General features: G+C 49.8%; 1 protein-coding gene across 1 annotated transcript in view; it reads left to right on the top strand.

The window, feature by feature from the left end:
• Positions 1-553: 553 nt before the first annotated feature.
• The window catches only part of LOC135819709 (uncharacterized), a 49,400-nt gene continuing 35,216 nt past the window's right edge, over positions 554-14,737 (top strand). The window contains exons 1-12 of the mRNA XM_065332964.1: positions 554-1,136; positions 2,379-2,475; positions 2,967-3,114; positions 5,031-5,109; positions 5,841-7,906; positions 8,517-8,677; positions 8,907-9,061; positions 9,439-9,484; positions 10,239-10,378; positions 11,316-11,429; positions 12,549-12,632; positions 14,111-14,256. Of these exons, the coding sequence (XP_065189036.1) occupies positions 1,057-1,136; positions 2,379-2,475; positions 2,967-3,114; positions 5,031-5,109; positions 5,841-7,906; positions 8,517-8,677; positions 8,907-9,061; positions 9,439-9,484; positions 10,239-10,378; positions 11,316-11,429; positions 12,549-12,632; positions 14,111-14,256 (3,316 nt within the window). The 5' untranslated portion in view covers positions 554-1,056. The remainder of the gene's footprint in view (positions 1,137-2,378; positions 2,476-2,966; positions 3,115-5,030; positions 5,110-5,840; positions 7,907-8,516; positions 8,678-8,906; positions 9,062-9,438; positions 9,485-10,238; positions 10,379-11,315; positions 11,430-12,548; positions 12,633-14,110; positions 14,257-14,737) is intronic.

The following is a 14,737-nucleotide window of genomic DNA, read 5'->3' on the forward strand; positions in this document are numbered from 1 at the left end:
AGGTGCGTGGTCATTGTACATGTAGTGTAGATCTCTTGCATGCATGCATGCAGTCTTGGTCTTTTGAGAGTTTTGTATTTTGGCCCTGCCATGCCCCCTGCAGGGGGCATGGCCCTGCCCTGGCCTGGTGCCGGTTTTGCTACGCTGGATCCACACGACAGTCTACCACAGTAGTAATACTAGTATGGTACCAGTCCAGGCCAGGGTCTACAGCTAGTGACGTAGTGTAGTCTCCAGTGGGTAGCACCAGGGAGTCATGACTCATACTCATACTCATAGACCCTACGACTAGACTCCCTGGCCTGGGTAGCACCACTAGCCACTATGCTACCACTCACCAGGGCAGGATCTGCAGTAGGAGTGGAGTAGGACCACACAGTCTATGCACTGGCAGTGGCGTGCAGTGTGATTGCGCTTTGCGGGCTCTGCGCGCTATGCTGCAAGTAGGGGCTACACTACCTGACCATGATTCGCGCATGAATCCAGACTGGGTCTGTCTTTGTAGTTTACCATACTACTAGAGTAGATACTGATCCATAGTCTTTGTACAATGTATTAATATTATGTAGTTTACCATGGTTTACGCAGCGGAAAACCCCGATCCATCCAGGGCAAGGATTTGCGCGGAACAAACGAAGGTCTTCGTCTTCTACTGACTGTTCTTCCCCTCCTTTTGCCGTCTTTTTCAACACGATGGCGTTCCGTTGTGTTATGAACGGAGCAGTCTGAACGGCACCTATCATGCCGGGCCATGAGCATGGGGTTTCTGGACTGCCCTGTGGATCTACAATCTGCAGTGAAGTAAGTTAGTTCCTGCAAGAGACCAAACGAAGAACGCGTCAGTATTGTGAGATGCCAATGTGCTGTTCCTGGCTGTGTCGGCTCTTCTCGGCCAGGACTTGATCAACCCACCCAGCTGCCGCAGTGCGGTGTATGCACGTAGTCCCTGGAGCAGTGTCACTGCGTTTTCATCATCGCGCCCAACACAGCGTGGAGAGGAGAGAAAGACGCCAGGCGATTTAGCGCTCTTCTATCCGAGCGGCAGGAACATCGCACATGTCGGACATGGCGACCGTTTCCGCCTTCCGCCAGCCTAGGAAAAAGAAAGCGGAGAGGGATGGAGCGCTTCGGGCTAGGTAAGTAAATCTACGTTTTCTACCGGGATTGAGCTAGAGAGTGACTAGCCGTGGTACTGGTAGACGGTATAATTATACCTCCACGATGTAATCGTACATGACGACTACTGTGTGTGTGTCGTCCATACCAACAATGTCGAGAATATGTGGTTGCGTGCGAAGCGCCAGCTCAAACGCAACGCAACTTCGGCACGTCTCGCGAGTTGTTTCCACCCTACCTCTGCGAGTTCGTGTGGAGGCAAAGAGTTCGAGAGGAACGAAACACCTGCGCCTCCCTGCTCCGCAGTATTCATCAGCAGTACCCTGTCTGATCGGTTCTGATGAAAAAATCCATATCAACAGCTACTGTGTTTTTGATCTTGATTTGCAAATTTCTGGGGTTGACACGCTCTCACGTACACAGAAAGTACACAGAACACTGGGAAAGTGCGAAATGATTTGGGACCCTAAACTAGATGATTACCGAGTGTACTGCTTTCGCGTTCACCGACCCAGGCCGTACTGATTCCTTGTATACTGCCACGACTCAAGTTTGTGTGTTACTATGCTGTCTATGTTACAAACTATGTTGTAATCGTATCGTAATGCACCGTTTAGATATGCCAACCAAACCACATCCCGCCTGCTTTTCTGTGCTGCACTCGGATTCTGGGTAGGCACGCACACGGCATACATGTATGTGCATGTGCATGACCCGTAAGACACTGTTCCGCACTCCGCGATGAAACAAAAATGCACCTAAGTCCTTCCTATGGAGGGGGGGGGGGGGGGCTATCGAGGCAGTGGGGCAGTGGTCGATTGAAAACACACTCATGCGCTCCTAGATACAAAGCACTCTACAGAGCTCTTGCGAATCCTCGAACCCAGATAATGCTCCCTATCTGACAAGTGCTGGTCCCGTACTCGTATGATACGTCAAGCCATTTGCCTATCATGACATTTAACGCTATCAGTGGAATGCCTGGCTGTAAGTGTAACAAAAGAAGAATCCAGTGAAGTGCAAACGCTGAACTCACCAGCGAAGAAGGAGATTCACAGTAGCAATTTGGTGCGGTGCGCGAGAATTATTTGTGTGTGTGTGTACTATGGCGCATGCGCACCAGGCTACGATGCGCTGAGCGTCCATAGTGCGTGGGGACGGCCGAGTCCGAATTTCAATGCCCACGTTGTAAGGCACACGTGGTGCTAATAATGTGCTTATCGTTCTCCCGCCACACATACCTGGGTGCACTGGACTTGCAGGGCACCACCATCCACGGGCATCAGCAGGGAGGAACGTGCATGGGTGCACTCCGACGATCTGTTCCTCGACTACCTCAAGGCCCACTCTGCTGAGCCGGTGAGTCTTGTAGTCTGTATTGTACTGTCATGTATAGTGCTGAGCACCGTCTACACACTCGTATTGTTATGCCCTTTTTTAGAATATTGTGCCTAATGATGCTGATTGCCATAGCAGGATGACTGAGGATAGGTAACGTTAATAACCAGCAGGGCGATATCCAGCCCACACATATAGCCCACACAGATAGGGGGGGGGGGGGGGCATGTCTTGTTCTGCTCACGTACGCATTGCTAAATTAGCATTCTGCATTGTGCACTCTTGAACATGTCTGTGTACTCGTATGTGCACGCATGGGTCCGCATACACTCTCGTATCTGTACACGTTCATTTATCTGAAATCCTTTCCCTGTCTCGCTCACCCTCGACATACACCTCTAATGTTTGCCCCGCATACACCCACCTACTCTTGACTGCTCACACTTGAACATTCATCCATTTACACCCCCCCCCCCCCCCCCCCACACACACACACATGCACACATGTGCAGTGCTTCCAGCAGCTGGTCACATTCGAAGCTGGACTGGAGAAGGAGGTGAGCCTTGATATTGCCAGTCCAGAACGAGCATCTGCTGAATCTGTTTCGATGATTCGCTACATCAATGCAATAGTTCAGCATAAGCGAGGAGTGACCAAACGTAAGTCATGTGAACCTTCAGTGTAATGTATCTCAAAGGGACGTAAATTCAGTGCCGTATTTTCCTGAGTATAACCAGCACTTTGAACACTCAAGATTCACCCGAAAAAACTGGGGTGCGGTGTATACTCCGATGATCAAAATTATCGGTGATAAATACGATAGATGTCTGTATTTCGTGGCAACAAAATGAGAGTGCGGCTTATACTCCAGTGTGGCTTTTACTCCAGTGTGGCTTATACTCCAGTGTGGCTTATACTCCAGTGTGGCTTATACTCCAGGGTGGCTTATACTCCAGTGTGGCTTATACTCCAGTGTGGCTTATACTCCAGTGTGGCGTATACTCCAGTGTGGTTTTTACTCCAGTGTGGCTTATACTCCAGTGTGGCTTATACTCCAGTGTGGCTTATACTCCAGTGTGGCGTATACTCCAGTGTGGCGTATACTCCAGTGTGGTTTATACTCCAGTGTGGCTTATACTCCAGTGTGGCTTATACTCCAGTGTGGCTTATACTCCAGTGTGGCTTATACTCCAGTGTAGCTTATACTCCAGTGCGGCTTATACCCCAGTGCGGCTTATACTCCAGTGTGGCTTATACTCCAGTGTGGCTTATACTCCAGTGTGGCTTATACTCCAGTGTGGCTTATACTCCAGTGCGGCTTATACTCCAGTGTAGCTTATACTCCAGTGTGGCTTATACTCCAGTGTGGCTTATACTCCAGTGTGGCTTATACTCCAGTGTGGCTTATACTCCAGTGTGGCTTATACTCCAGTGTGGCTTATACTCCAGTGTGGCTTATACTCCAGTGTGGCTTATACTCCAGTGTGGCTTATACTCCAGTGTGGCTTATACTCCAGTGTGGCTTATACTCTAGTGTGGCTTATACCCCAGTGCGGCTTATACTACTACTACTAATAATAATAATAATAATAATGACAGTTTGCATATCACTCATTGCATGAGGTCAACGCATCTGTTAACAATTTCGAGCCAAGCAGCTCTATCAGAAGCAGATTGCACAGCATCCAGAAGCGACAGATTAATGCATTGTAAGTCTTTCTTGACAACGTCGATCCATCTCAGACGTGGTCGTCCTCGGGGTCGTCGTATGTCTGTTGTGTTGATTGACATTAGGAGGGCTTGGAAAGAGGACTTATACTACAGCGTGGCTTATAGTCCGGAAAACACGGTACTTTGCAGCAGAGGAAATATATACCGGTAATTATGCAAGTGTCGTAAAACACGTACTTTATATCTGAAGTACCATTATATCAACAAAAAAAGACTTGTATACAGTAACAGGAAGGACCAACATGCTACAAGTAACAGTTGAGCAAGGTAGCGAGATAATAATAGTGCGACAGCAAGGCACAAAACTGGCAGTGGTGGTATTCCTACGGATGCGGGAACACTAAGTCTGACGGAGTCTCATGTTAAGTGCAAATTGATTCAAAATGTAGGCAAAATGTAGGCAAAATGTCTCAAGTACGAATGCATTGTAAATTTGTAAGGGGCGGACATAAGAACCCCGCCTATCGCAAAAATCTGCCAACAAAAACGCTACGGGGGTTGTTGTTCTCTATAGTAAGATGAAAGGTCCGATACCGCTATACGTCTATGATACCTTCAATAACCCCGCAGTAGCATACAATACGAGTGTAAATCCCCCCCCCCCCCCGTACACTAAGTATTCGAATGGTTAGTCCGGGAATGGAGCCTTTATTGCTTCTTGCTCCGCGTGCACGTGTGGTTTGACAAGATGCGGTTGTATGGGTGCGCGTTTGGGCATGTGCGTGTGCGTGTGTGTGTGTGTGTGTGTGTGTGTGTGTGTGTGCTTGCTTGCTTGCGTGCGTGTGAATGGGTGCACTTGTGAATGTTCTTACGTTCTGCATGTGCACGACGGTTGCTTATGTAGCTGCCCCTAGCCTCAAGGAAGTGGTCAGCTTGACTCTAGAAGAATGGCTGATCAAGAACCGGATAACTTGGTTTATCAAGTAAGTTTGCATCACCAACTTGCATAGTATGTAAAAGAGCCGAGTTGGTACAATATAGGTTGATACTTCCAAGGGATAGTTTGACTTGATGATGGAAAGGAACCTGCTATGTGCACGTACAGTAGAACCTGTCAAGGCAACAACTTGGATAAGGCGACCACCTGTTCTAGAAGACCACTGAAACCAGGACCAAGGGAATCTATTGCCAGTGAAATAACCCTGGATAAGGAGACCACCTGGTAACAGAGACCACATTTTGACGGTTCCTTGAGCGGTCGTCTTGGACAGGTTCCACTGTAGTTATAATTATTACGTCACAGTCTGTGAAGGTGAACAATACTGTGAATGGGTGCACTTGTGAATGTGTTTTTGTGGTTCAAAGATTCAAAAGTTCAACCCAAGTGACAGGAATGCTGTAAAAGTTGTCGTCTGCAGGTACGGTGACCAGGTGACTGGTGTACTCATGAGCACGTGACCGCTTACTCACCCGTGTTCGATTGGGAATAAGGGCTGAGCGATGCATCGCAGCCTTTGCGGACAAAAGCCAGTCGACTCAGCGTTCAAAAGACTACACCATATGAACCAATCGCGGTCATCCGTGCTTTTATAAGAACGGTACACTTCCCCTTTAAGCATGGCGGTGGTCAAACCCTGTGTCATACCGTGCAATTCACAACAAATTCCCAGAGCTGTTATTTCCCTTGCATCTTCACATTTGTTTGCCCTGGCAGATCCCGCTTCCGCTCGGAGATGGAGCTGTGTCGGCTGATGCGTCTTTGTACACCTCTCATTTCCCGGGTCATTGCGAGTAACTGGAATGCGCTTGATGCCCAGCTGTATCTAATCGACGCTGTCCTGGGAAGCTCGCCGAAAAGGCGCTACCCTTCGCCCATGGCTGGCACCGATGGGGCAACGTCACCCTCGAACTACCCCGGTGAATTTGACGTGCTGGGTCTGAGTTCTCTGGACGGTGACGAAGAGTTCCGCTGGTTTAGCCGAAATGACGGCGGTGCTGCCACCTCGTCAGTTGGAGCCAGGGAACGCAGAACCGGCGGTGCAAGCAATCCTTCGGCTGCGTCAGGTCGAGCATCCACAGGACACGGCAGCAATGCTCGGTCACGTCCCGGAGCGTCAGGCGTTCCAGCATCGTCAAAGCTAGTTGTGGACAATGACGGTAATGTTCAGGAAGAGGATGAATATATCAGTGATGCGGAAGATCTGGATATCTCTCTAATTGATGCTGACGATCACCCGAGCTCTCAGTATGCACTTGTTCCAGAGGTTGAATATGGTGATAGCCCGCTATCGCAAATACCGGGTATGTCTCCTGGTATTTCAGATGAAGACCGAACACAAGTACAGTCTCCATCATCACCAGAGAGCATACGACAGGATCGGAAATCAAAGTCTGAGTCTCCGCAGCATGTTAGTTTCCCATCTTCCAGGCGATCGGCAAACCGGACACCATCAACGCCAGTGGTACACCAAGGCGAAGCGAGTTCACACGACAGTCCCCGTGATGCATCTCGAGCTTCAACGCAGTCCCGCGACACTCTTCAAGCGCCGCTTGCTTCGCCAGGGCAATCTGCGGAGCACGGAGAGGGCGCTCCTCAGCACGCTCCTCCGCCATCAGGCCCCGTCAGCTCAGCAGATTGGGTTGTTGATGACGGGCGGACGACACAGGTTACCATGTTTGATGGTATTGGGCATGACCAGCAGGGTGGCGCGCAGTCCTCCGCTTCTACCGAACTGCAGGACACAGAACCTCCCACATGGTCACATTCACGATGCTCATCGTGCGAAGAGTCGCTAGACCTGCCCAACCCACCACAGACATCAAGCGATCTTAGACGATACATCCTCCGCTTGGCATCACCTGACTCGATCTCGTCGGCAACGACAAGCGATAGCAGTTATCGACAGTATGATAACGTTATTGAAGAAAGTTGCTCTTCTGCTGAACCAATGGACCACAACCAACAGCAGGGAGGCACAGAGTCCCTCCGTGCAAGTGCAGGGGAACAGCGGTGCCAGTCTGTTTCATCCACAGAGCGACGTTCATGGAAATCACGACGTTCCAGAAGTGCTCCGGATGTTAGCACAAGGACTGCGGATAGCAGCTTAGATCGACAGCGTTCGGCAAAGCAGCATCGGCGAAAACGACCGGCATCCGCACCCTCTTTGAATAGACCACACCGATCAGGCAGCAATAAGCTCTCTCTATCCACCGTTGATGAGGAAGTCCGAGATGGCGCCAGCACACGTGATGATTCTGATGCTTCTGCTTCTGCTTCCGTGGACTTTTCTGGAGTTGTTGGAGGCATCGGTGATGCAGGTTCTCTTAGGGATCCTAGCGTTGCTGAAAAACTAGGTGTGGATGTAGTCGACAGTCTTTATGCCAGTTCCAGTGGTGGTGACACTGTGTCCGTTGTCACTGCTGATTCTGCTGATACTGCTGAGGATGCTGGGACTGCCGTCAGCGGTAATCATGGTGGTGATCATGGCAGTGATGGTGATGGTGATGGTGGTGGTGGTGATCATGGTCCTACTGCCCGAGACACCGCAGATTCTGGCCCAGGCGCTCGACCAGCCGGCAGAAGTCGCGCAAACTCCAACCCCAATATGGACGCTTCTGGCGGCGTTGCGACCGGTAGCGGATCTCGAGCCGGTAGCGCACAGCAAAGTGGCGGCTCGGCACCAGAGGACTCCTATCACATGCGACTGGCCAAGTTTGAAGCCATGGCTCGTCCACAACAGACTGGTCTGCTGGATATCAGCACCAAGATCAACAAAACAGGTACGTAGCGTAGTACTAATAGTGCAGTAGAGCCTGTCGTCACCTTCATCTTCTATTGAGGGTCTAGCCTCCAATTGGTTAGATGAGAAGGCAGAAAAACCTGTGTACTACTATCTGGCGAAGAAAAATGAAGAAATATAAACAAACGAACACTTCTAGCAATGGACTGAAGCAAGTTTGGATGGTGATGCCGGGGGAGGGGGGGGGGGGGTGTTTCCATAAGCTATCTAAACCACTTGCGTGCATGCATGTGTCTGTCCAAATGTGCGTACGTGTATCTCGCCATCTCTTCACAACGCGTTTAATCTCTCTTTATCTTAGCCGCCGGTTGATCTGCTGGTAAACCTGTATCTGACTCGCACCCCATTCCTTGCTTTTCTTTACTTTTTTGCCGTGCTGCACTGTGCGCCTGTCGGTCTCTCTCTCTGGTGTATCAGCGGGAAGAAAGCATGAATTTGTCAACACATAAGTGCGAGTGCATGGCTGTATTCCGTATTGCTTCTGTTGTGCCATGCAGCTAACTCCTATTGTGTTTTTCCTTCTGTCAATATGTCTCTTTGCCTGTCTTTGCCTCTCCGTTCCCACTCCGCATCACATCATGTATATCCAGGAGACGAGAGACCGGTCAAGTCACCTATTGACGGCCTAATGACGGAGGACGACTGGAACAAAAGCGACGATGATCTCTACGATGGCGACCTGTTTAGCATGACATTCAGCGATGCAATCTACTCGGACACGTATGAGATGATGTGGGATCTCTTCGGCAAGGTACGCTCACAGTACCTAGATATCATGCACATCCGGGTGTCTGAACGAGTGGAAAGTTTGACGAGTTAAAAGTGTAATGATTTGCAAATGTACATGCGTGATTTGTACTTACGCGCGCGTGTGTATGTGTGTGTGTGTGTGTTTGTGTGTGTGTGTTTTTGTGTGTTTGCGTACATGTACATGTACGTGTGTGTGTGTGTGATTTGGGTGGATATGACTCACTTTGCAGAGAGAAGGCATGTTGCTGTTTGAACGGTTCCTGCTGCGCACACGTGGCTCTCACCTCATACCACTGTGGGTGGACATACGCGATGCCATCATCAGTGCAGCACACACACCCGGCAACAACGAGTTCAAGCGAGCAACTGCTCACAGAAGTGTCAGGTAGGTTAGCGGTAACTTCCCGTCTGTTTGGGAAAAGAAACTTGTTATGTGTGCATCAGTGGTCTACAGTACGGCGGGGGGGGGTAAGCAGTCAGCATCCCAGCTTAGACCGTTCTTATTTTCATATAATACCGTCTATGCACAGTTGAGTCACCTGACCGTGTATACATCGGTAACGTTATGCTGTGCTTGATGAAATTCTAGTCTGGTCTTTCTCAGGCGATGCTTTCTTCGGCGCCCCACAGCTAGCACTGTGTGTAGCTATCCAGCAGTGCATTGTGGTGTTATGAAGTCGTTCATGTGCTGTACCCAAATTGTGATACATGCCATGCAACTTGGCGGTGCTCTTTCTCTCCGTTTTCGATGCTCCCGTGCAGCAAGCTTCTGCCAAAGTACGTTGGACTGGTTCCAGTGCCACTTCAGGTGAGAGTTGGCAGAGCTGGGCTAGACTATCCTTACGGAGCTTGTAAACGTTTGGCGGCTGTACCTTACCAAACAAAATGTACTTGGCTTCTCATACCCCCCCCCCCCCCACACACACACATATACATTTACCATTTTTTCGTGATAACCTACGATGTACCCAAGATAATAAACAGGCAACGTGTGCAATGTGTGAGTATTGGAAGGTGAACATGCATTCCAATGTGTCTCTGATGACTCGGATGGAGAGCCAAGGGAAGAATTTAATTCTAGGAAAGAAAAAGGACCAAGGAACTACATGTCACGGCAGTTGTAGAACGTCAGTACCGTCGGTCAGTGTCGTGCAATGTTATCGCATGAGCTGATTGTCAAGTAACTGGTGGTGTTAGTGGACATTATAGCTAGTAGTGTGCACGGGTAGTCGGGTACCCGTGCTACCCGTGAGGACCTCGGGTAGTCGGGTACCGAATAGTACCCGAAAACCCGAGGTCGCAGATGACATCATGTACAGTGCATGTGTACAAATAATTCACGCATGTCTACCCAATGCGCAAGGGAAGGGGCCGGTGTGCATTGTGGTCTTACCATGGAAACATTACCCGATCGGGTACCCGTGCTACCCGTGGAAAACTACCCGGACCCGATACCCGTAGAAAATGCTACCCGACTCAGCCCTAATTATAGCATTACTTGTCATTCCTTGGTCCTTTTTCATTCCTATGTGTCTCTTTTGTCTCGATATGCACGTGCCCAGAAATATGTCCAACTAGCGTGCAGTGGCAGCAGCAAGATCAGCTTGGCACGTGTCTGCCAGGGTATACTGGTGCGTCTGCAGAGCTACTGGTGTCCACGCTTTGTCGTCGACTTGCTGCGCAAAGATCAGGATAAGAAATGGTACGTTACAGCAAGGCTGCGGACTAGTGTGAGCATGACAGTTGTAGTGGGTGGCTGAGCAAGGCTTGGTAATGGAACCTTGCTTGGCAGGCACGCCCTGACGTAACCCTATCCAACTGCATATACACAGGGGCGTACGGCAGAACCAGTCCAGTTGGTCAGGTCATGGCCACCAACAGGTGTTCACTGCTGAGGGGATCATGTGCACCCGCCATATACACGAAAATATGGACGGCTATGGTATGACCGAACCAATCAAAAACTGCGTCTCCTGGTCCTGAATTCCAGCATGCATTGTTCAACCCCTATGATTTCCGATCATACTCTCGAACGCTCACTGCAATCTGCACAACTTCCCTGCACGGGGCAAACATACCGGCCCTCGCAGTGCCCGTGACCAAGGAGCTCTGCACTGCACGGTTTCCTTACTGCAATAGGTGTTGTCTTGTCCGTAATTGCAGGCCGTGGCCGGAACCAGTTCTGTTGGTCGAGCTATGGCCGGACCAACTTTTTGGTCACCAACGTGTGTTTACTGCTGAAGAGGTCATGTGTACACCGTGGTTCCCTGAATATAAGTCGCACCTTTTTACACGAAGCTTCAAGGACAAAGAAGGGGATGCGACTTAAAATCGAGAGTGACATCCTACAGAATATTATACGCATGCATTGAAACAACGTAGTTCAAACCTCAAAGGCGCGTTACAATCGGGGAAATACGGTACCCTCCATATCGTACAGAAAACTTGAGTATGGCGGGACCAGTCAAATCTGCTTCCGCCGGTCCTGAGTTGTCCGTATTTGGTGATGTCTTGTCCGTATTTGGTGATGTATTGTTCGTGTTTGGTGATGTCTTTTCCGTATTTGGTGATGTCTTGTCCGTATTTGGTGATGTTTTGTCCGTAATTGGCGACTGTACTGTTTGTATCGCCCGCTGCAGGGGTGAGTACCTGACAAATGCGTTAGTGAAAGGCAAGCCGAAAGTCATACTGCCACGGCTGGCTCCCAGAGTCTATTCCCTGCACACTGCACGCCCAGTCAGCAACACAATAAGGTACACTGGTGTGCTTATGCATGTCTCTCTTAGTGACAGAATAATGTTAGCAGCCCGGAACCGTCCATCTCACTCCATAATTATTGAATATGTTGCATGTGTCTGCTCCAGAGCCGGGTCAGCCAGGTCAGCGACCCGGTTGGTGGGTACTTGGACCCGTTTGAAAACAGAACACCGTGTCACTCGTGACCCGTTTGGGAGGATACATGATAGTCATGTCGATGACCTTCTCTGTTCTTCAAGGGAGTACAGACTGATCTGTGTGTGACAGGCTGAAGGCGTGTACCCGGCTCTGACCCGGCTCTGACCCAGTTGCAAGACTTGTGTCAGGTACTGGTGTCCGGTACTGGTGTACCCGGTTGTTTTGAAATCCTAGAGCAGACTCTGTGGCCACACACATATATGCAGCATTCTGTAGAATGTGTCCCTGCATCGGATTTCAATGGCTTGCAATGACGACTCAGGGGGCCCCTTTTCCTTGGGCTCCAATCCCTTTCCAGACGCTATACGAAGTTGCAGCATTTTCATTACCGTACTGCAATGCAAGTGTGACAACCCCAAATTATGTGCAACTTCACTTTTCATGCGGGAAACATGCCGCAATGCGCATCACGGAGGATGGTTGACTTCAACTTCACCTTGGCTTGCTTCATCACCTTGGCTTGCTTCATCACGTGACCACATTTCACTGTGAAAAACACATGTTCATGCTACGCTGTACACGAAATGAAGTCTGAATTGGTATTGAGCTATTGACACACCGCATACCCTTCAAAAATACGACATCAGTGTCAGCGTGGAGTCCATTTGCTGGCGCTGATGCAGCAGAGCTCGGTGTTCAAATGTCATGTGATGCTGTTTGTACAGGTTTGAGAATCTGGACGCTAACGCTGACTGTAATGTGACCAGCCACATGCTGCTTCCATCTGTAGTGGATGCACATCATCCCACTGTTTGTCATTGTATCCTTGTATGTGTCATGTATGCGTTCATCCGGCCGCGCTGTACGGCATGCCAGCTGCACCTCCCCACTGGCATTGTGTCCGCTTTCTGGTGTACAAATGTGACTTTTCCGTTGCCATGTTACTGCGTTTTGTGTTTTGTTTAACCCTGTGCCAGGATTCCCAGAGAAAACCCAGGCTTGCAGGCCGGGCTAGACGCGGATCAAATATGCGGACGTCCATTCCTGAACTATATCAACGAGTGAGTAGGTTATAAAAGGATCTTGTTGTATGAGTGGCAGCATGGAGAGGGAAGGGACGGGGGGGGGGGGGGGGAGTTGAGAGAGCTGAACCTCACCACCTCCCTCCCTCCCCCCCCCCCCATCTCCCGAAACACATCTCACTGAATCTGTCTCGAACTGCCTGGTCTTCGTACTTTCAAATTGTAAAAAAACTCAGTCCATCTAAACCTGCACTGGAATGTGGAGATCTGCACTATGCATGCACTCGGGCAATGACCCTGATGCCCGGCACCTGGTCGTTGCATAGCTGATGATACCTGCCATACGGTGATAGTATGTCACTTAGTGCTTGATGCGTACAGGAAAACGTGTGAGTAGCGACCACCCCTTGGGGCCAGAGAAAGTGGTCTTTAGTGGCAGGTGGTCCTTAGTTAGAGGTTTTCTCCGCACGGCCACGAATGTGAGACCGTCCGTGCCTGGCAAAGTGGTCTGTAGTACCAGTCTGGTCGCTCGTCACGGTGGTCTGTAGTACCATGCTGGTTGCTAGTCACGGTGGTGTGTAGTACCATGCTGGTTGCTAGTCACGGTGGTGTGTAGTACCATGCTGGTTGCTAGTCACGGTGGTGTGTAGTACCAGGCTGGTTGCTAGTCACGGTGGTGTGTAGTACCATGCTGGTTGCTAGTCACGGTGGTGTGTAGTACCATGCTGGTTGCTAGTCACGGTGGTGTGTAGTACCATGCTGGTTGCTAGTCACGGTGGTGTGTAGTACCAGGCTGGTTGCTAGTCACGGTGGTGTGTAGTACCATGCTGGTTGCTAGTCACGGTGGTGTGTAGTACCATGCTGGTTGCTAGTCACTGTGGTGTGTAGTACCATGCTGGTTGCTAGTCACGGTGGTGTGTAGTACCATGCTGGTTGCTAGTCACGGTGGTGTGTAGTACCATGCTGGTTGCTAGTCACGGTGGTGTGTAGTACCATGCTGGTTGCTAGTCACGGTGGTGTGTAGTACCAGGCTGGTTGCTAGTCACGGTGGTGTGTAGTACCAGGTTTTACTGTAGTTTGTGGTAACTTAGTACGCTACGTCCCCACTGGACTCATCAGCTCTTCACCAGATTGTACCTCTGCTGCTCAGGTAGCATGCATGAGAAGGCATGTATTTAGCTCCATTACTCTACCATGCACATACAGCTTAGATGCACCGACATCGGCGGTCATCTTACGACGAAGTCCATTGCTCCTACTTTTGAAGTACGCAGATCTCACGCCTATCCGGCAGACAGTGTGTAATAGCAACGTAAAGGGACTGACTTCATCATTCACATGCCGTTTAGACTAGTGTGTGGCGGGATGAGTACCATTGTGTGCTTTGTCTGCAGACTTCCTGTACTGTCGGTATCAGTACTGAAATGGCCACGCTTGTTGGGAATCACCCGAAGACTCTAGTCAATGTGTCTATCATTTTGCATCTGATAAACTATTTCTAATTTTTGTTGCTTCAGGAAAGCAAACGTCGCCAACAGACGACACATACAGTCGTGTTACTTCTTCCTGGTGTCGCTGTGGGCTATTGATAACAGTACGATTATGGCAACTAACTTGATCAAACCACAGATGTGTGCACTCTACAACACGTTCATTGGCTCAGGTTAGTCATCCGCCGTGCAGCATTTAGGAATCCCAGTGCCCGGTGTCCGCTTGCTGAATCGTGTCGTTTTGAAGAAGACCATTTTCCTCCACCCGTCACCACCATGCACTCTTAGCCGAACCAATGCAAGAAGTCCTCGCTGTGCTGGTGTGTTTATGCTTCGTGCATTGGTTCGGCTATGAGCGCAGGGTGGTGACGGGTGGAGGAAGTAGTACAGTGGTCTATGGCCGAAAGCTCTGTAACAATACTTTATTCTGAAGAAGACCAATAAGTTTTAGTGGAAACGTCTTAAGCATTCGTCAGCGTAACATCTGGCACCTGTTGCTATGGCCATGTATCTAATAGCTGGACCTTTGCCGGGTGTCGTCTCATCATGTGGAGTATCAAGCCCTTGTATGATGCTGATTTTCCTGTCTCTCTGTCTGTCTTTCTTTCTGTTTCTCAGTCTGCCCGTGAGTTTGTGTCTGTATGTCTGTTGGTT

This window comes from Sycon ciliatum, chromosome 6, assembly GCF_964019385.1.
Source record: "Sycon ciliatum chromosome 6, ocSycCili1.1, whole genome shotgun sequence".
Lineage (NCBI taxonomy): Eukaryota > Metazoa > Porifera > Calcarea > Leucosolenida > Sycettidae > Sycon > Sycon ciliatum.